Source organism: Carlito syrichta, unplaced genomic scaffold (genome assembly GCF_000164805.1).
Source record: "Carlito syrichta isolate Samal-C Ts95f unplaced genomic scaffold, Tarsius_syrichta-2.0.1 Scaffold303154, whole genome shotgun sequence".
In the NCBI taxonomy this organism is placed as follows: domain Eukaryota; kingdom Metazoa; phylum Chordata; class Mammalia; order Primates; family Tarsiidae; genus Carlito; species Carlito syrichta.
Window position 1 is genome coordinate 239276 of NW_007247250.1, and position 23899 is coordinate 263174.

Genomic DNA, 23899 nt, shown 5'->3' on the forward strand with positions numbered 1-23899 from the left:
ATCTGCCTTGACACTGACCCTAAGTCCCCAATCCAAGGGGGCCTTCTTCCCCCTGGCCGAGGGGAATTGGAGCTTCCCCAACCGGGCGGTGGAGCCCCAGCTGCAGGAGGAAGAGCGGATGGTGTACGTGGCCTTCTCTGAGTTCTTCTTCGACTCTGCCATGGAGAGCTACTTCTGGGCAGGGGCCCTGCAGCTGTCGCTGGTGGGGGACAAGGTATGCCAGGGCCTGTTTGTGGAATGGGCAAGAGGGGGCCTGTGACAGACCTTGATGATCCTGCCCAACTCCCAATTCCCGCATACAGGTGCCCCACGATCTGGACATGCTGCTGAGAGCCACCTACTTTGGGAGCATTGTCCTCCTGGTAAGTGTTGGTGGGAGGAAGGGAGGGGGACATGCCATCTGCGCACCAGTGAGGGGTGCAGGTGGAGGCCCCCAGCAGCAGCCATGGAGAAGACAGAAGACCTGGCCTCTGGCCTGTGGCCAAGTCCCTTCTTGTCAAGTCTGTTTCCAAGTCTGTGAAGGCGGGCATCTCCTTCCTGCCCTGTGTCCTTCACAGAGCTTTGTGAGGATGGGAGAGAACCCAGGCTTTGCAATATAGGGGCTTTAATAATGATTCATCAGGCCAGGCTCGGTGGCTCAGCCTGTAATCCTGTGCCTTTGGGAGGCTGAGGTGAGCGGATTGCCTGAGCCTGTGGGTTCGAGACCCGCCTGGGCAGCAAGACCTCATCTCTACAATAAATCAAAAAATCAGCCGGGCGTGGTAGCACATGCCTGTAATTCCGGCTACTTGGAAGGCTGAGGCGGAAGGATTGCCGGAGCCCAGCAGGTCGAGGCTGCGGTGGCCGGGAGCAGCCACTGCACTCCAGTCTGGGCGACAGAGTGAGACTCCAACTCAAAAAAAAAAAAACAATAATGATTCATCAGGCCAGGCATGGTGGCTTATGCCTGTAATCCCAGCACTCTGGGAGACGGAGGTGAGAGGATTGCCTGAGCCCAGGGTTTTGAGACTAGCCTGGGCAACTTGGTGAGACCTTGTCTTTACAATAAATAAAAAAACAAAAAACAAAAAGTCAAACGTAATGGGCAAGCAATTCATAGCCAAAGACCCTATTGGCAGACTGCCTGGGTTCCAATCCCAGTCCTGCAACTGAATAACTACATAACCTGAAACAAGTTACTTAACCTCTCTGTTTCTCAGTTTTCCCCATCTCAAAAATGGGGATAGGCTGGGTGCAGTGGCTCATGCCTGTAGGGGGTTTAATAATGATTCCTCAGGCCAGGCATGGTGGCTTACGCCTGAAATCCCAGCACTTTGGGAGGCTGAGGCAAAAGGATGGCTTGAGCCCAGGGGTTCGAGACCAGCCTGGGCAACATAGCAAGACCTTGTCTCTACAAAATGTCAAAAAAATCAGCAGCATGTGGTGGTGTGCACCTGTAGTACCAGCTAGTTGGGAGGCTGAGGTAGGATTGCCTAAGCCCAAAGGTGGAGGCTGTAGGGAGCCGTGATTTTTCCACTGCACTCCAGCCTGGGCAACAGTGAGAATCCAACTTAAAAAAAAACAAAAAAAACGGTGATGATAATAGTATCTGCCTCACTATTTTATTTTATTATTTATGTTGGAGTCTCACTCTGTTGCCTAGGCTGGGGTGCAGTAGCACGCTCAAGGTCACCCTAGTGTCGACTTGCTGGGCTCTGGCGATCCTTCCGTCTCAGCCTTTCAAGTAATTGGAACTATAGGTATGTGTTACCACACCTGGTTAATTTTTGATTTATTGTAGAGATGAGGTCTTGCCAAGTTTCCCGGGGGTCTCGAACCCATGGGCTCAGGAAATACACTCACCTCAGCCTCCCAAAGTGCTGGGATTACAGGCTGAGTCACTGAGCCCAGCTGCAAGGTTTATTTTTTATTTTTATTTTATTTTATTTATTTATTTTTTTGAGTTGGAGTCTCACTGTCGCCCAGACTGGAGTGCAGTGACCGCTCCCAGCCACCGCAGCCTCGACCTGCTGGGCTCCGGCGATCCTTCCGCCTCAGCCTTCCAAGGAGCTGGAACTACAGGCGTGCACTACCACGCCCGGCTAATTTTTTGATTTATTGTAGAGATGAGGTCTTGCCAAGTTGTCCAGGTGGGTCTCAAACCCGCGGGCTCAGGCAATCTCCTCACCTTGGCCTCCCAAAGCGCTGGGATTATAGGCTGAGCCACCGAGCCCGGCTGTTATTTTATTTTTTAGTAGGAGTCTCACTCTGTTGCCTAAGCTGGAGTGCAGTGGCATGCTCACGGCCACTACAGCCTTGACCTGCCAGGCTCAGGCAAGCCTTCCACCTCAGCCTTCCAAGTAGCTGGAATTACAGGCATGTGCCACCACACCCAGCTAATTTTTTATTTTTTGTGGCGACTAAGTTTCGCCAAGTTGCCCAGGCTGGTCGAAGCCCTGGGTTTGGGCAATTCTCTGGCCTCCACCTCCCAAATTGCTTGGGTTACAGGCATGAGCCACTGACTCAGTATTTATATTTGCAATCTCTGGGCCCCCAGAAGGCAGAAACTTTGTCTCCCTTCCTCCCTGGGGGTTCATGAGGGACTGGGGCTCATCCCTGCTCTGTTCCCAGAGCCCTGCAGTGATTGACTCCCCACTGAAGCTGGAGCTGCGGGTCTTGGCCCCACCACGTTGTACCATCAAGCCTTCAGGCACCACCATCTCTGTCACTGCCAGTGTCACCATTGCCCTGGTCCCACCCGACCAGCCTGAGGTCCAGCTGTCCAGCATGATCATGGTATGGGCCCAGAGTGGGAGCTCCCAGCAGGGGGTTAGGGAGAAGTGGGCTGTGAAACTTTCAGGCCAGTAACATCCTCCTCTCCCATGTTCCCGCAGGACGCCCGCCTCAGCGCCAAGATGGCACTCAGAGGGAAGGCGCTGCGCACGCAGCTGGATCTGCGCAGGTAGATGGGAGGACCTCCCTGGACCTTCACATCTTCAGGACAGTCGCGCCTGCCCAAGGGACAGCCGGGGGGGGGGATGGCAGGGGCAAGATTCAGTCATACCTATAAGCCACTGAGTGCTGGGGTCTGTCTTTATTAGTGGGGCACACTGACTCATGCATGTAATACCAGCACCTTGGGAGGCTGAGACAGGAAGATTGTTTGAGCCCAAGAGTTCAAGACCAGCCTGGGCAACATACTGACACCTTGTCTCTATAAAAAAATTAAAAAATTAGCCAGGTCGTGGTGGTGCATGCCTGTAGTCCCACCTAGTTGGGAGGCTGAGGCAGAAGGATTACCTGAGCCCAGGAGATCAAGGCTGTAGTGAGCTCTCATTGTGCCACTGCTCTCCAGGCTGGGTAACAGAGTGAGACCCTGACTCAAAAACAAAACAAAAACAAAAGTGCTTTAGTAAAGAGTAGCTCCTCTGCATTCTCACGACCCAGAGGCAGGAAGAGCTGGATTAGATGAACGAACTGGTCCAGTAAGGTTAAGTAAATAACACGCCCAGTCACACACCAAGAAGGGAATGCGTGTTTTGACAGAAACCTCAGCACCACATAGCTCTGTGACTTTGAGGCAAGGCATTTGGTCTAAGCCTCATTTTCTTCGTGTGTTAAATACAAGTAGAAGTAGCATCTGCTTTCTAGGACTGAGCAGTGCAACATGGCAGACACTAGCAGAATGACTATTGTTTAAATTAATTATAATTAAATAGTTTTTCAGTTGCACTAAACCACATTTCATTGGTCACATGTGGCTAGTGGCTACCACAGTAGACGCTGCAGGTACACATTTCATAGCAAATTCTATTGGACAGCGCTCTTAAATGAAATAATGCAGTGTAGCGGTTAGGTGGCTAGATTCTAGAGACAGAGTCTGACACCAGCTGTGTGACCTACTGCAAATTACGTAACCTCTCTGGGCCTCATTTTCCTCATCTATTAAGTGCAAACCCTGGATGGGCATGGTGGCTCATGCCTATAATCCTGGCAATTTGGGAGACTGAGACTGGAGGATTGCTTGAGCCCAGGAGTTCAAGACCATCTTGGGCAACATAGTGACACTCTCGTCTCTATAAGAAATTGAAAAATTACCCGGCCTTGGTGGTGTTCACCTGTAGTCCCAGCTACTGAGGAGACTGAGGTGGAAGGATTGCCTGAGCCCATGAGATTGAGGCTATGGTGATTGATGAGTATGCAACTGTACTCCGGCCTGGGCAACAGAGAAGGACCCCGACTCAAAAAATTTTAAAACAAAATACAAATACTAATTCTGCCTACTTCTAAGGATTGTCATGAGGACTAAATCAGTTGGTGTATTTAAAATACTTTACTATTTTTTTTTTTTGAGTTGGAGTTTCACTCTGTTGCCCAGACTGGAGTGCAGTGGCCACTCCCGGCCACCGCAGCCTCGACCTGCTGGGCTCCGGCGATCTTTCCGCCTCAGCCTTCCAAGTAGCTGGAACTACAGGCACGTGCTACCACGCCCGGCTAACTTTTTGATTTATTGTAAAGATGAGGTCTCACCAAGTAGTCCAGGTGGGTCTCGAACCCCTGGGCTCAGGCAATCCACTCACCTCAGCCTCCCAAAGCACGGGATTACAGGCTGAGCCACCAAGCCCGGCTTAAAAGACTTTACTATTATTTAACTTTTTTTTTCTGCCTCAGCCTTCTAAGTAGCTGGAACTACAGGCGGGTGCCACCATGCCCAGCTAATTTTTTTATTTATTGTAGAGATAAGGCCTTGCCAAGTTGCCCAGTCTGGTCTCGAACCCCTGAACTCAGGCAATCCTCTTGCCTCTGCCTCCCGAAGTGCTGGGATTACAGGCGTGAGCTACCGTGCCCAGCAATATTTAACTTTTTAAGCATGATGAGTATATGACAGGTAGTAAGCACTGTGAGTTTTGATAAATAAAATAAGTAACAGCAGTAAAGCTATCAGCAGAAATCTAGCATATAGAAGTGTTCAACAAGTAGCAGACTTGGAAAAAATGAGACCCAAAGAGGAAGAAATGACTTGCCCAAGGATACACACCTGGAAAGTGGCAGCATCACCCAGAAAGGTATATAGGTGGGATATCTGAGACTAAAACTCAAGGCTTCCGCAGGGCAGGCCTGTGTTGCCTGAGGAAGGAGAGCTTCCAGGCTTCAGGCCCACTGGGCTCTTTTTGCTCCTGCAGGTTCCGGATCTACTCAAATCAGTCTGCACTAGAGTCGCTGGCAGTGAGTTGGGAAGGGCGGGTGGGCGGGAGGCTGGAGTCGGGGATGGGCGGCTAAGGCAAACTCACCCCCCACTCACTGCCTGTCTTCACTCCTTTCCCACAGCTGATCCCGCTGCAGGCCCCTCTGAAGACCATGCTGCAGATTGGGGTGATGCCCATGCTCAATGGTATGGCTGGGGTGTGAGGAGGGAGGAGAGGAGGGATGAGCTGGGAGGGCCTGGACTGAGTCAGCTGCTCCCACTCACAGAGCGGACCTGGCGTGGGGTGCAGATCCCCCTACCCGAGGGCATCAACTTTGTGCGCGAGGTAGTGACAAACCATGCGGTGAGTGGGGGTGTGATGGGGAGGGCAGAGCTTTCCCGTCTCTATAGCTCCTCAGTGCCTTCTGTGGCCTGACCCCAGTTGTCCCCTATTTTAATTACATCAGACTACTCCAGCCCTTGGCACAGGCCCTGCCTTCTCCCTGGAACATTCTTCTCCAATCTCACTCCAATGTCTAGAGTCACCTCCTCCAGGAAGCCCTTCTTCATGCCCAGTTGCTGCTCCTGCAGCCTCCATTTCAGCATGCTTGACTCAGTGTTATGAGATTGGGTTTGCTGCTTTGTCTCTCCCACTAGATTGAGAGCCCCTGGAGATCAAGGTCTCTGTCTTTATAAACTCTGTCCTCAGTAATTGAATAACTGAGACTCCCCTCTCTGCCTCACTGCACAGGGCTTCCTCACCGTCGGGGCTGACCTCCACTTTGCCAAAGGGCTTCGAGAGGTGATTGAAAAGAACCGACCTATTGATGCCAGGGCGTCCAGTGCCCCCCCGCCCTCCACGGCAGCTGTCTGAGCCCTCACCCCCACCCTGGCAGCTGCCATATAGAACTCCAGCCCTCTCGGCCCCTCCTTCGCTACATTCACAGGCTGTAGTGTCCCCTCTAACCCCCAGTGCCACAGAGAAGATGGGGTTGAAGCTGTACCCAATTTAATTCCATAATCAGTCGATTCATCAATAACAGTCCGTCCACCCCTTCCCTGTGGACTTTGTCCTGAGCTCTTTGGGGTCCTGGGATGCAATCAGTGCATCAAAGAGGGCATTCTTTAAGCAGGGAGGGGCCAGGCCACCCCTGACAGGGACTGCTGTGGGAATAAAGTGCTAACCTGCCCCTAGGCTGTTTAGGGAGGCAGTGGGGCCTGGTCTGGGATGTACAGGGCAGTGAGAAGGGCAGCAGTTCTGAGGCAGGCCTTGCCCTCAGGGCATTCTGCATAAAAGAGGACTCTCCCAGCAGGAGAGGCTGGGAGGGGCTGGATCAGGTGGTGGGAGCTGGTCCCGTGGCCATCAGTAGGGCTGCTTGTTCAGGAAGCGGGAGAACATGGTGAAGGCAGCTTGGGGCTTGTCGGTGGGGACCATGTGTCCGGCACCCTGAGGAGCAAGGCGTTGGGAGATTCTGACCCCCGCCATTCCCTCCATATCACTCCTCACCCTGGGCACCTCCTTCCTCCCAAGCCCTTTGTTCTTCCCAGCACCCATCCCTCCCCTTGCCCTTACTGGGGCCAGCTGGTAACCCAGCATGAAAGGAAGCTGGAAGAGAGGATGGGCAGGTCCTGCTGCTCCTCCTCTGGCCCCAGTTATCCTTCAGCAGGCCCAGGCCCAGGCCCTACCTTGATGGTGAGAAAGGCGATGTGGGAGAACTCCTTCACGAAGCCGGCGATCTGCTCCCCGCTGTCCCCGTAGTTCACTAACCAGGGCCGGCGCTGCACCTCCATCTGCCCCCCCAGGAAAGACATCAGCCTCCAGGGCCCCCATCCCTGCTCACGAGACCTTGGGGGCTGGAACTACTCTCCAGGTTTGCCACAGCCAAGCGGCTGGCCACATGCCCAACCCTGCCTTACCTTCTGGTTGAGGGAATCCACAAACCACTCATCCCCCATGAAATTGCAGGCCATATCTACATCTCCGTTGTATAACAGAATCTGGTACTTCTGGAGTAGGACAGGAGGGAAAATGAGAGGCCTGGAAGAAGGCCAGGCCTCAGCCCTCCTCAGGGAATTCAAGGGGCCCAGCTACACAGCATGAACCAGGAAATTCTCATGTTTTCTGACTACTTACTCTATGTCCAGTGCTCTTTAGCTGTGAATGTAGATACTATTATCCTCATTTTACAGATGGGGAAACTGAGGCTTGTGATATTTAAGAAATTTGCCCAGGATCACATGGCTGATAAGGGGATTTGCACCTAGGTCATATGACTCTAGAGCCCACACTCTCAACAATGTGCTGGACAGAACTTGGCCCTAACCTGGCTCTGCTAATGCTTCCTACATGAACTCGGACAAGGTTTTTTTCTGAGTTGGAGTCTCTGTCACCAAGGCTGGAATGCAGTGGCATGCTGCTCATGGCCACTGCAGCCTCGACCTGCTGTGCTCAGGCAATCCCTCCGCCTCAGCCTTCCAAGTAGCTGTAACTACAGGCATGAGCCACCACACCTAGCTAATTTTTTGGTTTACTGTAGAAACGAGATCTCGCCACATTGCCCAGGCTGGTCTCAAACCCACAAACTCAAGCAATCCTCTTGTCTCCACCTCCCAAAATGCTGGGATCACAGGCGTGAGCCACTGTACCCAGCAGGACAAGGTTTTCTCCCACTCTAGACTTCTGTTTGCCCACCTGTGACACCCAAGTAGCTTTTCTCGCCCTAAAGTCTCCTTGGTCCCCTATAGCAGAGCAGCATGGAGTGGGGACAATCCAGGTTCAAATCCTGATCTTGCTGACCATAGGACCTTGGACCCCACTTCTTGGAGATTCAGCTTCCCTGTCCTGAGAGAAACACTAAGGGGGCCCCCAACTTACCATGATGCCCCAAATTCCTAAGCTGGTGGATCCAGCTGTGCTGCCCCCACTCACCTGTGAGCTGAGCAGTTTCAGGTACTGGGAGTTCATGCTTTGGTAGAGACGGCGGTATTGTATATTCACCAGAAAGCTGCCGAGAGCACGTGGGCAGGCCCCAGGAAGATCAGGTAGGGGGGAAACAAAGAGTCAACAGATCAGACCTTCTCTCCTATCCCCAAGCTCCAACCTAGGAGGCAGACAGCTGGGTTTCACACTCCTTTTCAGGTGAGTCACCTCTCTAGGACTGATCTGGATGGGGGCTGGGATTCAGAGAGCCTTAACCTACCCCCATTTGGAAACATATAGGGACACTTTTTGGTTGTTACTGGCATTTAGTGACTGGGGACCAGCAAGGTATGACAGTCACAACATATAACAGGGTAGAGGCTGGGTGCGGTGGATCATGCCTGTAATCCCAGCACTTTGGGAGGCCGAGGCAAGAGGATTGCCTTAGCCCAGGGTTCAAGACCAGCCTTGGGCAATGTGGTGAGACCTCGTCTCTACAATAAATCAAAAAATAAGTTGGGCGTGGTAGTGTGTGCCTGTAGTTCTACTTGGAAGGCTGAGGCAGAAGGATCACGAGCCCAGCAGGTTGAGGATGCAGTGGCTGGGAGCATGCCATGCACTCCAGCCTGGGTGATAGTGAGACGCCAACTCAAAAAAAAAAAAAAATTAAAAACAAAAAAACAGCCGAGCTCGGTGGCTCAGCCTGTAATCCCCTGCCTTTGGGAGGCTGAGGTGAGTGGATTGCCTGAGCCCACGGGTTTGAGACCCACCTGGGCAGCAAGACCTCATCTCTACAATAAACCAAAAAATCAGCCGGGCGTGGTAGTGCACGCCTGTAATTCCGGCTACTCGGAAGGCTGAGGCCGAAGCATTGCCAGAGCCCAGCAGGTCGAGGCTGCGGTGGCCGGGAGCGGCCACTGCACTCCAGTCTGGGTGACAGAGTGAGACTCCAACTCAAAAAAAAACAAAAACAAAAAAACCCCAAAAAACAGGGTAGAGCATGGGTACTGACCAATCATAATGGACTTAAGTGGCCCCTGCTAAGGCCAGGTGTCATCCTTTTACTTGTGGGGGGACACAGATCTGGGCAGCTTGGAATTGGAGTGAAGGTCAGGACAGTGTCTATTAACTATGTGCTATGGAAGTAATAGCTACTAACAGCCAGTGTGGCCACTTAAAAAAGAACTGGCTGAAGAGCAATCAACTTAGGGGTCAGGGATAGTGAAGATACTGTACGACAGCTAATTTCATTGAGAAACCCTAGATAGAGGATGCCTGGGAACTCTGGTGATGCCCACAAACCCCACAGCCTGCCACCCCCCAAGCCACGCGTGAGTGGCCACAGAACCTCACTTGCACATGTCCCATCGGGGCAGCTGCTCAGGGATGTGGAGGGCCTTCCGCACGTAAGGGTTGTTGAGGTAGGTGGAGGTGGCTGTGGTGTTGGTGCAGGGGGGGTCCATGCGCACCCTATCCCCAGAACGCAGCAGCGCCTGGGGGCACAGATAGAGTGTCGGGGTCTCTGCTTCCCTGCCCCTTCCCAGGCTGCCCACTGGGAGGACGCCCCATGCCCTTGCATACCTGATGCCACGTGCGCTTGAGTGGTAGGCGAGTGAAGATGTTGCCCAAATCCTGGACCACGACAGTGTCCTTCTCATACCTGCATGTGAAGTGGGGGGATGGGGGCTGAGCCTCCAGATGGGGTTGGGGTGAGCCCCAGGGGCACATGGTGGCACCTACCTTAAATGGCCGGGCACCCCCCCAGCACACGGGGCGTAGAGGTTGTAGATGTTGAGGCCAGAGTTGCCCACGATGCGGGACACTTCCTGAAGCTGCAATGACACATGGAGCCCTCACGCTTTACAGACCCCTGGCCTCTCCAGGACCTCCAACTTGTCCCAAGACTACTGCTCTTGTACTTCACCTCTTGTCATCACACTTAACCCACTTTTTTTCATAAATAGAGAAACTGAGGCTCAGTGGAAAGAATCTTCCAGACCTGGGTCCAGTTTCCTAGCACTGTGACACCAAAATCTGTGCCCTATTTCCTCATCTGGAAAATGTGGAAGCCGGGCTCGGTGGCTCAGTCTGTAATCCCGCGCCTTTGGGAGGCTGAGGTGAGTGGATTGGCTCAGTCTGCGGGTTTGAGACCCAACTGGGCCACTTGGCGATACTTCATCTCTACAATAAATAAAAAAATGAGCCGGGTGTGGTAGCGTGTGCCTGTAGTTCCCGCTACTTGGAAGGCTGAGGTGGAAGGATCACCTGAGCCCAGCAGGTCGAGGCTGTGGTGGCTGGGAGTGGCCACTGCACTCCAGTCTGGGCGACAGAGTGAGACTCCAGCTCAAAAAAAAAAAAAAGAAAATGTGGATAGTGTAATCTCCCTGGAAGGAGAATCTTGAAGATGAAGTCATCTATATAGATGTCATTCAGCACAGTGCCTAGTCCATTGCAGATGTCAATATATGTGAAGAAGTCCTTTCCCCTCACAGGAGTTACACGATCTGCCCAAAAGTCACAGGACTTTCAGGATGGTGGTAGGAATATACACATAAACAGGTGTCCTAGAGAACACCAAACTGCTGAAAGGAACAGGATAAGGAAAGAATGGGGAGTGGGGGACTGGGAGTCCCAAGGAGGGGATGTGGTCTGGTTCTCATGATAGGGATAGCAGGGCTGATTGATGCAAAGTGGGGGCAGAACCTCACATTGGTCACGCATTCCGGGTCTTTGTTGTCATAGAAGTTACACTTGTTTTGAGAGCAGCAGTGAGTCTGGAGGGAAGACCACAGCCTGTGGGAGATTGGAGTGAAAATGCATCAGACCCTGGTGGGCAGGGGAGGTGAACATCCCACCTCCTCCTGCCAACCTCCCATCAGGACCTGATCCTAGTAAACTAGGAAAGATATCACAGGGTGTGGCTCCTGGATCACCAGATTTAGCTCCCAAGAAGCTACCCCCAGGCCATACAGACAGCCCTCCTCAGTCCCTTTAAATTCTAATCTCTATTCTTTGGCCTTCCTGCAGCCCCAGCCCCCACCTGCTGCTCATAAACCAGGGTAGGGTCTGGGTATCATGTGCCTGGAGGTCAGATCTGAGATCCTGTGACCCACCCCACCCTAGAGATTGCCCAACTGCCCCTCTCCCATACCTGTTCCCCAGAAGGCCATGATAGTAGGCAAAATAGACCAGGGAGTTGTCATTCTGCTCATAGGAGGAGAGTCCATTGCCCACAGCCAGCCCCTGTGAAACACCCAGGGTGCTCAGCTCATCTGGAGGGTGCAGAGGAGCCTCCCTTGACCTACACCCTGGCCTTCAGCAATCTGGAGGCTGAAACTCAGGGTGGCTTGTGGGGATGGGTGGGTGGGGGCGGCACTCAATGTAAAGAACAGAGCAGGCAGCCTGACAGGGTGAGCTTCCTGTTGTGGGAGGCACACAAGCAGACGGGGCAGCCAGTGGCAGGGAGGTTATGGAAGAGACTGGGTTGGGCGGGGCGTTTGATCAATCTGACCTTGCTAACTGCAAGGCCATGGCCACAAGGTCCCTCCCTTCCCTCCTGCAGTCACCCTGCACCTGAAGGTTCATGCTGGGGTCCTGCATGACCAACACAGCCAGCGTGGGGATGTAGATGCCAGCATAGCTCTCTCCAGTCAGGAAAAGTTTGTTGTCCTTGTACTCCGGAAAGAGGCGGAAAAAATCTTCAAGGGCCTCAAAATTGCTCTGGGCCACCTGGGGAGAGCATGTTGGAGGAAGTCAGGGGCTGTGGTATTTGAACTGGAAAGAACCTAAGAGATAATGACACCAACCCACCCTGCTTGTGCAAGAGAAAGTGACTTATCCACAACCACACCACATAGCACATGACAGAGCCAAAACGGACTTGAAGGCCATGGTCTCTCCCAGCATCAAACCACTTTTGGACCAGGGAGCCTAGAGCAGATGGGCAGGCATCACACTCACCTCAGTGTCGTTGGTTGCATAAAACTTGTCATCGGAGTAGGAGAAGCCCACCCCAGCTGGGGACTCAAGGTACAACACATTGGCAATCTAGAGGGGAGGAAGCAGTGAGCTAAAGAGAGTCCCCCACCTCATTCAAGTGCCCAGACACTCCCCACAAGACCCATAGCTCATGCTATACCAGGTTCCAAGAATAGGGGTTGTACTCCAGGGTGACGCCATCTGGCTGGACCTGAAAAGAAGAGAGATGGCTGAGCAAGCCCACAGGGCCTGCTAGGTGGAGGCAAAGTACCATCATGCCAGGCACTTTGCACATGAGCAAAACCCCCTGAGAAGTATCCATAGTCAAGCCAATGGAAGAGATGAAAAATCTGAGGCTCAGAAGGAAGAAAACATTTTTGGAAAATCACAAAGTTCTTTTCTCCCTTTCTCTCCAGCTCTCTCCAAGAACTATCCCTTGCCTCTCTCTTTCCTGGGTCACAGGAGGAGAGCAATGCTGTCCACTCACCAGGAAGGGGCCGTGCTCTGTGAGGAGCCCATCTAGGGAGCTGCAGCCAGGACCTCCGTTGAGCCAGAGCACCACAGGGCTGTTCTCGGGATCCTTCTGCGACTCCACAAACCTTGGGGAGGGGGTCAGGACAGGGTTGGCACAGGTGGAGGGGCCCCTCTAGCACCCCCCGGCTCCCAGGAGCCCTCAAGGGTCTTCAGAACTGTCCCCCACTCCCAACTCATCATCCTCTCTCTTCCCAACCCCTCCCGAAAGGCAGACCAGTAGTGGAGGTGCTTAGAGCCGGAGCCTCGGAGGTAGCCGGAGAACTGGCGGAAGGACGGCTGCTTGGCCAGCCCGGGGAGGCACTGGATCTCGTCCTGGTCGGGGGCTGCCCCGCTCCGGGGCGCCCAGAATATGAGCAGCAGCAGGAACAGCGGCGACAGCGCGGCTCGGACCATCTGCAGGAGGCGGCAGCAGGGCCAGTTGTTAACTCGCTCCGCGGCACTTCCGTGCAGCCGTGCCCCGGGAGAAGCTGGCGACGCCTCCGCGAGGGAAGCCCCTGCTCCCGCCGCAGCTCCCTCCCGCCGAGTGCCTCCACCGCGCACGGACCCGGAGCTCAGGGATCCCTTCCAGCCTCCGGAGTTTCCTCACCTCGGCTCCCCCGCCTCCTTGTTCTCCAGGAGGCGCCCGGCGACCGAAGTCATGTGTACTCCGAGTCACGTGAGCTCGAGCGCCACGTGACAGTTTTCCTCCGGTCCCTGCTTCGGTCTCTGCGGGCCTGGGCGGCCGTGGAGGTCAACGCCGGGTCAAGGTCCTCCGGCCTCGCGGGTCGTAGCCCCGGCGTCCGCGGTCAGATGACCCTGGCGTGCACCGCCAAGTTCCCCGCGGCTTCCGGGGGCTCAGCCCTAGGCGACATGACTGAGCAAGCGGCGCTAGGACCCCCGGGCAGCGCCTCGAGAAAAGGAGTGTGTGTGTGTGGTGGGGGTTGCGGTAGGGTGGAAGGCCTTACATGGTCCCTCGCGGTCACCACGAGCCCGCTGCCCAAAATAGCCTCCGACGGCCGCTGGCCTGCCTCATGGCCGGGCGATGATGGCTGCCGCCTCCGACCCCGTGGAGTTGGGCGCACTCTGGGGACGTGCGCGCCCGGAGCCCCCTCCCACCCGTTTCCACCAGGTGCACGGGGCCAATATCCGCGTGGACCCCTCTGGGACCCAGGCCACACGCGTGGAGAGCTTCGCTCACGGCGTGTGCTTCAGCCGCGAGCCCTTGGCCCCGGGTCAGATATTCCTGGTGGAGATCGAGGAGAAAGAGTTGGGCTGGTGCGGGCATCTGCGCCTCGGCCTGACCGCGCTGAACCCCGCCAGTCTGGCCGCCGTGCCCGAGTTTTCGCTGCCAGACCTGGTCAGCCTCGGCCATACCTGGGTCTTCGCTATCACGCGCCACCACAACCGCGTGCCCCAGGAGGGCCGCCCGGAGGCGGAGGCAGCGGCCTCCAGCAGACCCCCGGCCCTTCTGGTAGAACCCTATCTGTGCATTGAGCAGTTTCGCATTCCCAGGGACCGCCTGGTGGGCCGCAGCCGGCCGGGGATCTACAGCCACCTCTTGGACCAGCTCTATGAGCTAAACGTGCTGCCTCCGACTGCGCGCCGTAGTCGCCTGGGCGTTCTCTTCTGTCCGCGCCCGGATGGCACAGCCGACATGCACATCGTCATCAACGGGGAGGACATGGGCCCGAGCGCTCGGGGGCTGCCAGCCGCGCAGCCCCTCTACGCGGTGGTTGACGTGTTTGCCTCTACCAAGAGTGTGCGCCTGGTCCAGCTCGAGTACGGCTGTAGGTATCCCACCCTCCTGGGCCAGTGTAGGGGAAAGGACCTGCTAGGACTCCCTAGGCAGCTAACTAGGCTAGTCTGTCCACTCTAGTTTAGAAGCAGGAAAACCTGGCTTCAAATTACACCTCTGCTTGTGATTTTGCATAAGTCACTACCTGGCTCTTGGCCTCAGTATACTCATCTCGCCTGACTAAGATGTCCTGAAAGTTTACTTTTAATAATTTTTTTAATGTTTAAATCGGGGTCTCACTCTGTCTTCCAGGCTGGAGTGCAGTGGTGTGATCACAGCTCACCACAGCCTCTACCTCCTGTGCTCAGGTGATCCTTCCACAGCCTCAGTTTTAGCCTCTCAAGTAGCTGAGACTACAGGCATGTGCCACCACACCCGGCTTATTATTTTGATTTTTTTTTTTTATAGGGACGCAGTCTTCCTATGTTCCCTAGGCTGATCTTGAACTTCTGGGCTCAAGCAGTCCTCCAGCTTGGCCTCCCAAAGTGCTGGGATTACAGGCTGAGCCACCAAGCCCGGCTGTGTGCTTTTTTATTAGAAAAATGCTCAGATGGGCCTGTGTGGTGGTTCATGTCTGTAATCCAGCTGATTTAGGAGACCGAGGAGGGTGGATTGCTTGAGGCCAGGAGTTCAAGACCAGCCTGGGCATCATAGAAAGACCTCCCACCACCACCAAATAAAAAAACAAAACCAGCCAAGTCTGGTGGCCTGTATCTGTGGTTCCAGCTACTCAGGAAGCTGAGGTGGGAGGAACCCTTGAGCCTCTTAGTTCTAGGCTGTGCTAAGTTATGATTGTGCCACTACACTGCAGCCTGGACAATAGAGTGAGAACCTGTCTCTTAAAAAAAAAAAAAAAAAAAAAGGCTGGGCGCAGTGTCTCAAGCCTGTAATCTCAGCACTTTGAGATGCGGAGGCGAGAGGATTGGCTGAGCTCAGGGGTTCGAGACCAGCCTGAGCAACATGGCGAGACCCCATCTTTACAATAAATCAAAAAATTAGCTGGGTGTGGTGGCACATGCCTGTGGTTTCAGCTAGTTGGAAAGCTGAGACGTAAGGATCACCTGAGCCCAGCAGATCAAGGCTGTGGTAGCTGTGAATGTGCCACTTCACTCCAGCCTGGATGACAGAGTGAGACTCCAACTCAAAAGAATAAAAAAAGTAGCCAGGCATGGTGGTTCACGGCTGTAATCCCAGCGCTTTGGGAGACTGAGACCAGAGGATTGCCTGAATCCAGGAGTTCGAGACCAGCCTGGGTAACTTGGCAAGACCTCATCTCTAAAAAAAGAGAGAGAGAGAAAAGAAAAATGCTCATAGATTTGGGCATATCAGTTTTTTGGTTTTTTTTTTTTTTTTTTCAGGCAGGTCTTGCTCTTTTGCCCAGGCTGCTGGAGTGCAGTGATGTGAGCATAGCTCACTACAACCTTGAACTCCTGGGCTCAAGGGATCCCACCACCTTGGCTTCCCAAAGTCCTGAGGTATAGGCGTGAGCCCCCATCCCCAGCCACCTATGAGTTTAGAGGTATCTCAGAACCCAGAATGAGAATTTCTCAGTCCTAAAGTTCAGATCATTATAGCTGTTAAGCATTTTATTTATATCTCTGACCATATGTTATGAATCCAGTGAACTGGAAGCCACTCTGTGCCAAGCCTATGCTGGAGGCTGCGGTTGCACAGGCAAATCAAACACTACCCCTGCCCCCAGAAGCCGCTAAGTGAAGGCGGAAGGGATCGTGCTGAGGATTGTGATAGAAACAAGGCTGCAGCACTGTGATAGTCTTCAGGGAGAGGTGCTTATCTCAGCCCCATGAACAGCCCCCTGAAGCAGGCTGGTTCCGGAGAGCAGAAAGGACTTGCCCACATTAATGGCAAAGGGGATGAAGCCTAGGTCCTCTGGGTCTCCGCCTCAGACCCATCCTCCAGTTCCGTTTGCCTTAGATGGCCTTCCTCCCACAGTGCCATCCCTGCAGACCCTGTGCCGCCTAGTGATCCAGAGAAGTGTGGTGCACCGGCTGGCCATCGATGGGCTCCACCTGCCCAGAGGACTCAAGGATTTCTGCAAGTATGAATGAAGGCCTGCAGTCCTGGAGCAGGGTCGCAGAAGTGCATCCTAGCTCCAGTGCTGTGACTAGTCTGAAGCTGGCTGCCAGCCAGGACCAGAAATAAACACAGCTGATGCTGACACTCTGATCACTGGAGGGTCTCCTTGCCCCTACAGCCTGTGAGTGACACCTCTTTTAGAATCACTGGGGGTCAGCAGGTCAGAGCAAAAGAGCATTTTGATGTCATCTAGACCAGAGGTCCCTAGCTTGGCTACTCGTTAGAGTCATCTGGGAGACAAAAAGAGTGCTGATGTCCTGTACCTCATCTCTAGAGTTTTCCATCAGATGTGTAGGCAGATTAGGCCTAGACACTACTTTCTGGTTTTGTTTTGAGTTGGAGTCTCACTCTGTCACTGAGGCTGGAGTGCGTGGCACGCTCATGGTCACTGCAGCCTTGACTTGCAGGACTCAGGTGATCCTTCTGCCTCAGCCATCCAAGTAGCTGGAAATACAGGCACGTGCCACCATGCCCAGCTAATATTTTGATTTATTGTAGAGACAAGGTCTCACCCAGTTGCCCAGGCTGGTCTCGAACACCTGGGTTCAGGCAATCCTCTTGCCTTGGCCTCCCAAAGGCGCTGGGATTATAGGCTTGAGCTACCATGCCTGGCTGACACGATTTTCTGTAAAAGCTCCCCTGGAGATTCTTTTTTTTTTTTTTTTTTTTTGAGTTGGAGTCTCACTCTGTCGCCCAGACTGGAGTGCAGTGGCCGCTCCCGGCCACCACAGCCTCGACCTGCTGGGCTCCGGCAATCCTTCCGCCTCAGCCTTCCGAGTAGCCGGAATTACAGGCAGGCGCTACCACGCCCGGCTGATTTTTTGATTTATTGTAGAGATGAGGTCTCGCTGCCCAGGCGGGTCTCGAACCCGTGGGCTCAGGCAATCCACTCACCTCAGCCTCCCGAAGGCGCGGGATTACAGGCTGAGCCACCGAGCCTGGCTTCCCCTGGAGATTCTAATGTACAACCAGGGCTAAGAAGCATTTACCTAGAGTAGAGGGTCTAACTTTGACCCATATTATAATCAGTTGAGGAACTTTGACAGAGACTGATTTCTGGTCCTTACACTACAGGGCATGAAGCACTCCTTTATTTCCAATTCTGATCATTTGCTTCCCTACAAATTATCTCATTTCATCCTTACAACTGCTAATGAGGTAGGGGTTGTCATCACCCCACTTTACAGATGAGAATCTCAAGGAAAAAAAAACTGTCCAGGTGACTTGCCCAAAGTAAGGGCAAGAATCTAGAACACCCAGGTCCTGGTCCAGTGCTCTTTTAACTCCCCTCATTGTCATAGACAGGTTCTAGAATGAATAGGTCAACGCTGTGAGGAGGGTTCCAGGTATAAAGGGGAGGGAGGACTATGAGGTCTATAAGGTGACATTCTAGAAGGGTGGAGAGAGTAAGACAGCAGACAGGCAACTATTCCCTCACAAACAGGGGCTGTGGGGCAGCCATGTCCTACTTCGTGTCTCCACAAACTCATCCAGGTCTTCTGCCTTCTGGCCAAGGTGAGAGAGGGGCACCTGGAACTGGAGGGGGCTCCACAACTTCCCCAAAAGTTGCTTTTTGGCTCTGAGGAGGTGGAGGTTCTGCTGGGTATTTGGGGGCTAGCCCTCGAGTCAATATTCTTAGAAGAAAAGCCATTCCAAAAGTCCTTGCCAATCAATAACCACGCACTTGCTCACTCATTCATTCAGCAAACACTTTATCCACTCAGAAGTGGAGACTGAGGGCATGGGGATGAATACCTAGTTCTCAATCTCTAGACAGTCCTCTTGGGCTGGTCTTAGTTGCTGCCCCAAGCTTTGCTACTATGCCTTGCCCCTCAGGGCCTCCTTGTCAAAGAGACCAAGAGTAACATTCCATCTCATTCCTGTTTCTGCAGGTGGGGCTGCTTCTCCAGGCTCATCCCTTGGCCACTACAGTCCTGTAGAGCCAGTGCTGGTGGCCTCTGGTGGACTAGGGCCACTGAGTCAGAAAGCTGAGCCGGCCTGGGGCCTGGCCCAGGCAATGCCGGAAGCCAGGGGCTGCCCTGGGGGGGCTAGCTGGGAGACACTGCAGAGGAACGAGTACGGCCAATACTGCCACAAAGTCCTGCACAGGAGGCAGCCGGAGAGCTTGGGCCGGGAGGATGGCTGCTCCAGAAGCAGAGCTCCCCACCCCAGTGGCCCCAGCAGGCCAGGGCCCCTGCTACTGTGTGGGCTGTCACCAGGGGTTCTGCCGACGCCCTCTGAGGCCAGGGGGAAGGAGGCTGGCTCGCAGCCTGACATCTGCATCCTCACCCTGGCTATGATGATTGCTGGCATCCCCACGGTGCCCGTCCCAGGCCTGCGGGAAGAGGACCTAATCCGGGCTGCTCAGGCTTTTATGATGGCCCATCTGGAGCCAGAGGGAGCTGTGGAGGGGGCGCAGTGGGAGCAGGCGTATGCCCACACAGCCTCCGGGCAGATGCCCCTAGTGCGATCCAGGAGGGGCCAGCCTGGCTCCTGCTTGTAGCTGGATGAAATAGCACCGGACACATAGGGTGGCTTCTCTGTATGGTTCTTGGGCAGACAGGGTTGGAGGCGCCTGTGGCAGGGATGGGGATAGGGATAGTGTGTGTGGTTGAGCTGTTCTGACGAAATCCAGCCCTTCATTAGGGACTTCCAGACTCCAGGCAGTTTCTCCACACTACCACAGGAACTAGGTCTTGTCGGCTAGATACGTTTCAAATTACCAGATGTAGGGGACCCTGCTTGAAAAGTTGAGGCTGCTTTTATATTGTTTTGAGGACTTGATCAAATTTCTTGTATAGAGTCCCAGGCAATGTGAATTCTCCTCTTGCCTTAAATTTTCCAGCTTGTTGAAGGCAGGTCATAGGATTGTAGGCAAAGAAGGAAGATTAACATTTACTGAGCTCCCACTAGGTTTGCCCTGTGGGGAATCCCCATTCTTACAGATTATCAAACTGAGGCTTAGAGAGATGACTTGCCCAAAGTCCATAGCTACTGAAATCAAGCAGGGAGGGAACCAGGATAAACATGTAGTGTTACATTCCAAAGTCTGTTCTTTCCACGATGTACCCTAAAGTGCCTGCTACAGAACAAAAGGTCTGAACAAGTGCTGGAATATGCAACATTCAATTTTATTGACCCCAGGATGGGTCGGGGGAAAAAGTGCTGGATGCCTGACTGAGCCAGCTCCCAAACGGGCCTCTTCGTCTGCGGGAAATCTTCCTTGCCAGCTTAATCAAGGGATATGGGTCAGGTGTGTCATCTCATGACTGGGGCAGCTGTGACCAAGTCCAGGCCCTCAATCTCACCTGATGTCTTATTTCTTATCTTAGACCAGGGGTTGCCTGTTTTTGTAAGGCCCTTGAGCTAAGAATGGTTTTTTAACTTATGAATCAGAACCAAGAATGTGCAACAGAGACTGAAGTGGCTCACGAAGTAAAACATACTATTGGACCCTTTACAGAAGAGGTGTGCTGACTCCTGTCTTATGGAGCCAGACACCTTCTAGGTAGGAGGCTATGGCAGATTAGAGGACCCTTGTCCTTATTCTGGAAGGAGGGCCCACGGGAGTCCAACAGTGTGAGAGTGTGTAGGGGTGAATGTGAGTGTGTACACATGCATGAGCATCTCTGGGCACCGAGAGTGATCAGAGTTGAACCTGCTCATAAGGGCCAATCCAGCTGTCGGCCAGTTCCCGCAGGGTGCTGTACCTCCGCTCAAACTCCTCCGTGCTGCAATGCTGTAAGAGGCGACCCACCTCCTCAGTGAGGTGAGTCACTGCCAGGTGTTTATCCAGGGTCTCATTCCACTTGCTGCCCAGGATGCCATCTAGACTGGTGGCACAGCCTGCCGTCCACTGAGCCGGCAGCATGTCGGGCTGCAGCACCTGGCGGCGGGCGCTGAGCATGGCTAGGATGTGGCGGCAGGGCAGGTGGAAGGCCTGGTTAAAATAGCAGCTGCAGCTGGCAGGGGGCTGGGGCTGCACCTTGTGGGTGTCTTCCAGGATCTGTATGCTCATCTTCTCTGAGCCAGAGCCGATGAGGTGTGTGGATTTCTGGACCACAGCAAGCTCGCCTAGGCAGAGTTGGGCTGCGGGCCCTGTGCAGATGGCATTGAGGGAGTGCTGGATGTGGGATTCTCCCACCTGCTCCACTTTGGGGCTTTCAGGGATGGTGTCTGAGGGGGCATGATTGCTCTGGAAACATGGGCTGAAGTTTGCTTTATCTGCAGAGTTCTGCTGCATATATCGGAACAGAGAGGCCATGCCTTGTTTCTCAGATAGAGTGGTGCCAAAGAACTGGCTGAGGATGCGGGTGGTGACCTCAAGGCTCTGCAAGTAGCGGCTGCTCTCGGCTGGGCTCCTCCAGCGGTGGGCTAGCCAGATGCGGTCGTTGAGCAGCCAGTGTGAGTGGAGTTCCGGCAGCTTGGCTGGAGGGATACAGCTGCTCAGGAGGGCGTACAACTTTCTCAGGTTGCCTGCTGTGGCTGAGCACATTGTGCTCTGCAGGGAGGCCAGGAGCACACTTTCCACAGTGCTGTCAAGGGATAGCTGGTAGAACTTGCCCTGGAGGAACTTGCAAATGTGGAAGGCCGAGAGCAGGACCTCAGCGGCTGGGAATTCCATGGCCAGGGTGGGCAGTGAGAGGAAGTGAGGATCCACCAGGATGGTACAGACTTTCTCCCATGCAGGGTTAAAATTCTTGAACACCTGGAATATCTGGGTCAGACCTTCAACATCCTCCTTGGCAGGGATGGCGAAGTACACTGCCCGGGCAAGGTGACCCTCCAGCTGCACCCGAGGTCCATCCACCAGGAAGGTATACAACACCTTGCCCCGTGGGTTGTAGGTCCGGTGGATGAATAGAATCTCAGGGAAGTGGGCAAAGACACCCTGCATAAAGCAGCTCTGGTAGCTGAAGGTGTCTAACTGGGCAATCTTGCTAACCTGGTGCAGCAGCATAGGTGGGCTTGAGTCCTTAATCAGGAGCCCGTTCAGCATGGTCAGGGCCATAGGGGAGACGGGAGATGTCTCTGCAGTGCTGCTGTCCAGGAGGCTTTGAGTCTCTCAAGCTCCAAGTAAATTGAGGCTTGAGGCTAGACTGTAGTTCCCAGATCTTTTTTTCCAAAGATGGGCCTATGGAGAGGAACAGAGGTCTAAGGAGACAGTAAGGACTTGCTCTTCCATTATTCATCCAGATAGCATTTATTGAACACTTACTAATAAAGGGTACAAAGACCACAAACCTGAGTAACATGGCAGAGAGTGAGCTGGGGAAGAGAGGATATTTTAGCTATGATGGTAAGGGAAGGCCCCTCTGGGGGGGAAGGATGACACTGAGCTGAGACCTAAGTGATCAGAAGCCAGCCATAGAAAGATATGGTTCCAGGGATTTAAACAGATGGGAAGGCCAGAGATACATGTGGAAAAAAAAAAGAAAACATTAAAAAAATTTTTTTTAATTAAAAAAATTGCTCTGGGAACAGCAATTATAGAGACAAGGTCTTGCTATGTTGCCCAGGCTAGTCTTGAACGCCTGGGCTCAAGCAGTCCTCTTGCCTCAGCCTCCCAAAGTGCTGGAATTACAGGCGTGAACCACTGCACCCGGTTTCATTCTTAATATTTGTGTATAGCACAGGATATTTATAAATTACTTCTTGGTATCCATTCTTTCCTTTGGTCCTGGTATACATAAGAGAACTGCAATTGCCCTAAACTTGCTGTGTGATCTTGGACAAGTCAACGTCCCTCTCTGAGCCTCAGTCCCTTCTACCATCAAACGGGGTTAACACATGTGCATAGCTTCTCTTGGCTCTACCTATGTCTCTCTGTTAACTGCAATGCTCTACTCCAATGTTTTTTCTATTTGGCCCCAAGCCGGGTTACTGTCCCATTTTACAGATGAGAAACTAAGGTTCAAAGAAGCTAAATGATTTGCCCACCATTACTCCGTAAGTAGCTGAAAGTCAAGTCTTTGGCTCGGGATCCTGACGGCTTCTTACAGTACCTGGGGTCCAAAAACCAGGAACAGGGAGGGAACGCGGCCTTTGATCTCTCACCTCTAATCTGGGTGGGAGATGTGGATGTCTGACGTTCCGGGTCGGAGTCCAGCTTCCTCCTCCCCTTTGGGAGCTGTGTGATGGCCGACCGCGGGGATCAGTGGCCTCACATCTCCACTGCTTCAGGAATCCTTCACCCACAGCCTGGTTCTGTCGCCATTTCTGCCTATTCGACCCAGCCTCCAACTTTGACTGGCCTCCAGACTCACCAACCGCGGCGTCAGCTTTGCAATCATTCGAGCCAACGGCCTGGAACTCGCTTTTCGGTCTTTAGCGCCATGGACCAATCGTCGCCCGGAGGTTCGTGGGCGGGCGGTGTTGCCAGGGTTACGAGGGCTGGTGGTGACCAATGAAAGCTTGAAGATATTTGCATCTAAGCGAGTCTGAGCCGAGGCTGGAACTCTCGAGCCTCCCCTTCAGGCTGGGCGACGGGAAGGGCACGTTACTATGGAAACTCCCTCAAAGGCCGAAAATGAAAAGAAAAATAAATAGCAGTGTTTTACAGAATTTTTTTTGGGGGGGGGGGTCAAACTCTAAAACCCCCAAGGGTTTAGGAAAGGGTGCATATGTCACTGTACTGCATATTCAACCTTACGGGGAAACTGAGGCCTAGGTCTCAAATTCTGCCTCTCCTTCAGGGGTCAGGAACCCTTATAGTTGAAGAGATTCAAGTCCCCTTGAGCAAGCCGAAACTTGCCATTCTCCAGCCCAACCCCCCCCCAGGTTTTTACAGAATAAATATATCTTGAATAGCTCAGTGACTTAAAGTCCTGGTGAACGAGTGCAAGTGCTGACGGCCATCTTCTGTCTACAGTTCCCTTGCAGATGGCAGACTTAGAAAGCTGGGTGGCTATCAGGCTTTAGAAAATTGTGATTACCAACTAACAACACCAAGTCAGCATTGGGGCTTATTATGCACTGGAAGTTTTTTGTTTGTTTGTTTTTGAATTGGAGTCTCACTCTATTGCACAGGTTGGAGTGCAGTGGCACGCTCATGGCCACCACAACCTCGACCTGCTGGGCTCAGATGATCCTTTCGCCTCAGCATTCCAAGTAGCTGGAACTACAGGCACATGCCACCACGCCTGGGTAATTTTTTGATTTATTGTAGAGATGAGATCTCACCAAGTTGCCCAGGTTGGTCTCGAACCCCCTGGCTCAGGCAATCCTTTTGCCTTGGCCTCCCAAAGTGCTAGTATTATGGGCATGACCCACCGCGCCCGGCCTGGAAATACTGTTTATATAAATCTTTTTTTTTTTTTTTTTGAGTTGGAGTCTCACTGTTGCCTAGGCTGGAGTGTAGTGGCACCTTCACGGCTACTGCAGCCTCGACCTGCTGGGCTCAGGTGATCTCTCTGCCTCAGCCTTCCAAGAA

The 23899-nt window shown here is 53.3% G+C and overlaps 5 protein-coding genes across 11 annotated transcripts in view; 3 read left to right on the top strand and 2 right to left on the bottom strand.

Moving 5' to 3' along the window:
• PLTP (phospholipid transfer protein) overlaps nt 1-6224 on the top strand; it is a 13460-nt gene extending 7236 nt beyond the window's left edge. For all 4 annotated transcript variants that reach the window (XM_021712269.1, XM_008057917.2, XM_008057919.2 and 1 more), the window contains 8 exons: nt 38-214; nt 303-362; nt 2611-2775; nt 2874-2941; nt 5163-5205; nt 5308-5371; nt 5452-5528; nt 5916-6224. In XM_021712269.1, coding sequence (XP_021567944.1) covers nt 38-214; nt 303-362; nt 2611-2775; nt 2874-2941; nt 5163-5205; nt 5308-5371; nt 5452-5528; nt 5916-6038 — 777 coding nt within the window. In that variant the 3' untranslated portion in view covers nt 6039-6224. The remainder of the gene's footprint in view (nt 1-37; nt 215-302; nt 363-2610; nt 2776-2873; nt 2942-5162; nt 5206-5307; nt 5372-5451; nt 5529-5915) is intronic.
• Nucleotides 6157-14455, bottom strand: CTSA (cathepsin A). Of its 3 annotated transcripts, none has more exons than XM_008057915.2 (15): nt 13183-14455; nt 12811-12989; nt 12550-12661; nt 12223-12273; nt 12045-12131; nt 11658-11813; nt 11236-11327; nt 10793-10877; nt 9825-9916; nt 9666-9744; nt 9438-9577; nt 8094-8169; nt 7082-7171; nt 6851-6955; nt 6157-6611 (listed from the first exon to the last, which is right to left on the bottom strand). In XM_008057915.2, exons 2-15 carry the CDS (start codon nt 12987-12989, stop codon nt 6528-6530), a joined length of 1428 nt encoding a protein of 475 aa, XP_008056106.1. In that variant the 5' UTR covers nt 13183-14455; the 3' UTR covers nt 6157-6527. The 3 variants fall into 3 exon arrangements, with proteins under 3 accessions (XP_008056106.1, XP_021567945.1, XP_021567946.1); XM_021712270.1 differs by having other exon boundaries at nt 13137-14455; XM_021712271.1 differs by lacking the exon at nt 12223-12273.
• Nucleotides 13438-16549, top strand: NEURL2 (neuralized E3 ubiquitin protein ligase 2). Of its 2 annotated transcripts, none has more exons than XM_008057920.2 (2): nt 13438-14362; nt 16324-16549. In XM_008057920.2, the coding sequence occupies exons 1-2, from the start codon at nt 13618-13620 to the stop codon at nt 16437-16439; spliced, it is 861 nt and encodes a 286-aa protein (XP_008056111.1). In that variant the 5' UTR covers nt 13438-13617; the 3' UTR covers nt 16440-16549. The 2 variants fall into 2 exon arrangements, with proteins under 2 accessions (XP_008056111.1, XP_008056112.2); XM_008057921.2 differs by having other exon boundaries at nt 13532-14360; nt 16308-16423.
• A 1378-nt stretch (nt 16550-17927) lies between these two features.
• Nucleotides 17928-18995, top strand: SPATA25 (spermatogenesis associated 25). Its single transcript, XM_008057922.2, has 2 exons — nt 17928-17982; nt 18360-18995. The coding sequence occupies exons 1-2, from the start codon at nt 17928-17930 to the stop codon at nt 18968-18970; spliced, it is 666 nt and encodes a 221-aa protein (XP_008056113.1). The 3' UTR covers nt 18971-18995.
• Nucleotides 18996-19577: 582 nt separating this feature from the next.
• On the bottom strand, nt 19578-22941 carry ZSWIM1 (zinc finger SWIM-type containing 1). The gene is made up of 2 exons (XM_008057923.2): nt 22525-22941; nt 19578-21601 (listed from the first exon to the last, which is right to left on the bottom strand). Exon 2 carries the CDS (start codon nt 21476-21478, stop codon nt 20114-20116), a length of 1365 nt encoding a protein of 454 aa, XP_008056114.1. The 5' UTR covers nt 21479-21601; nt 22525-22941; the 3' UTR covers nt 19578-20113.
• Between the last annotated feature and the right edge of the window lie 958 nt (nt 22942-23899).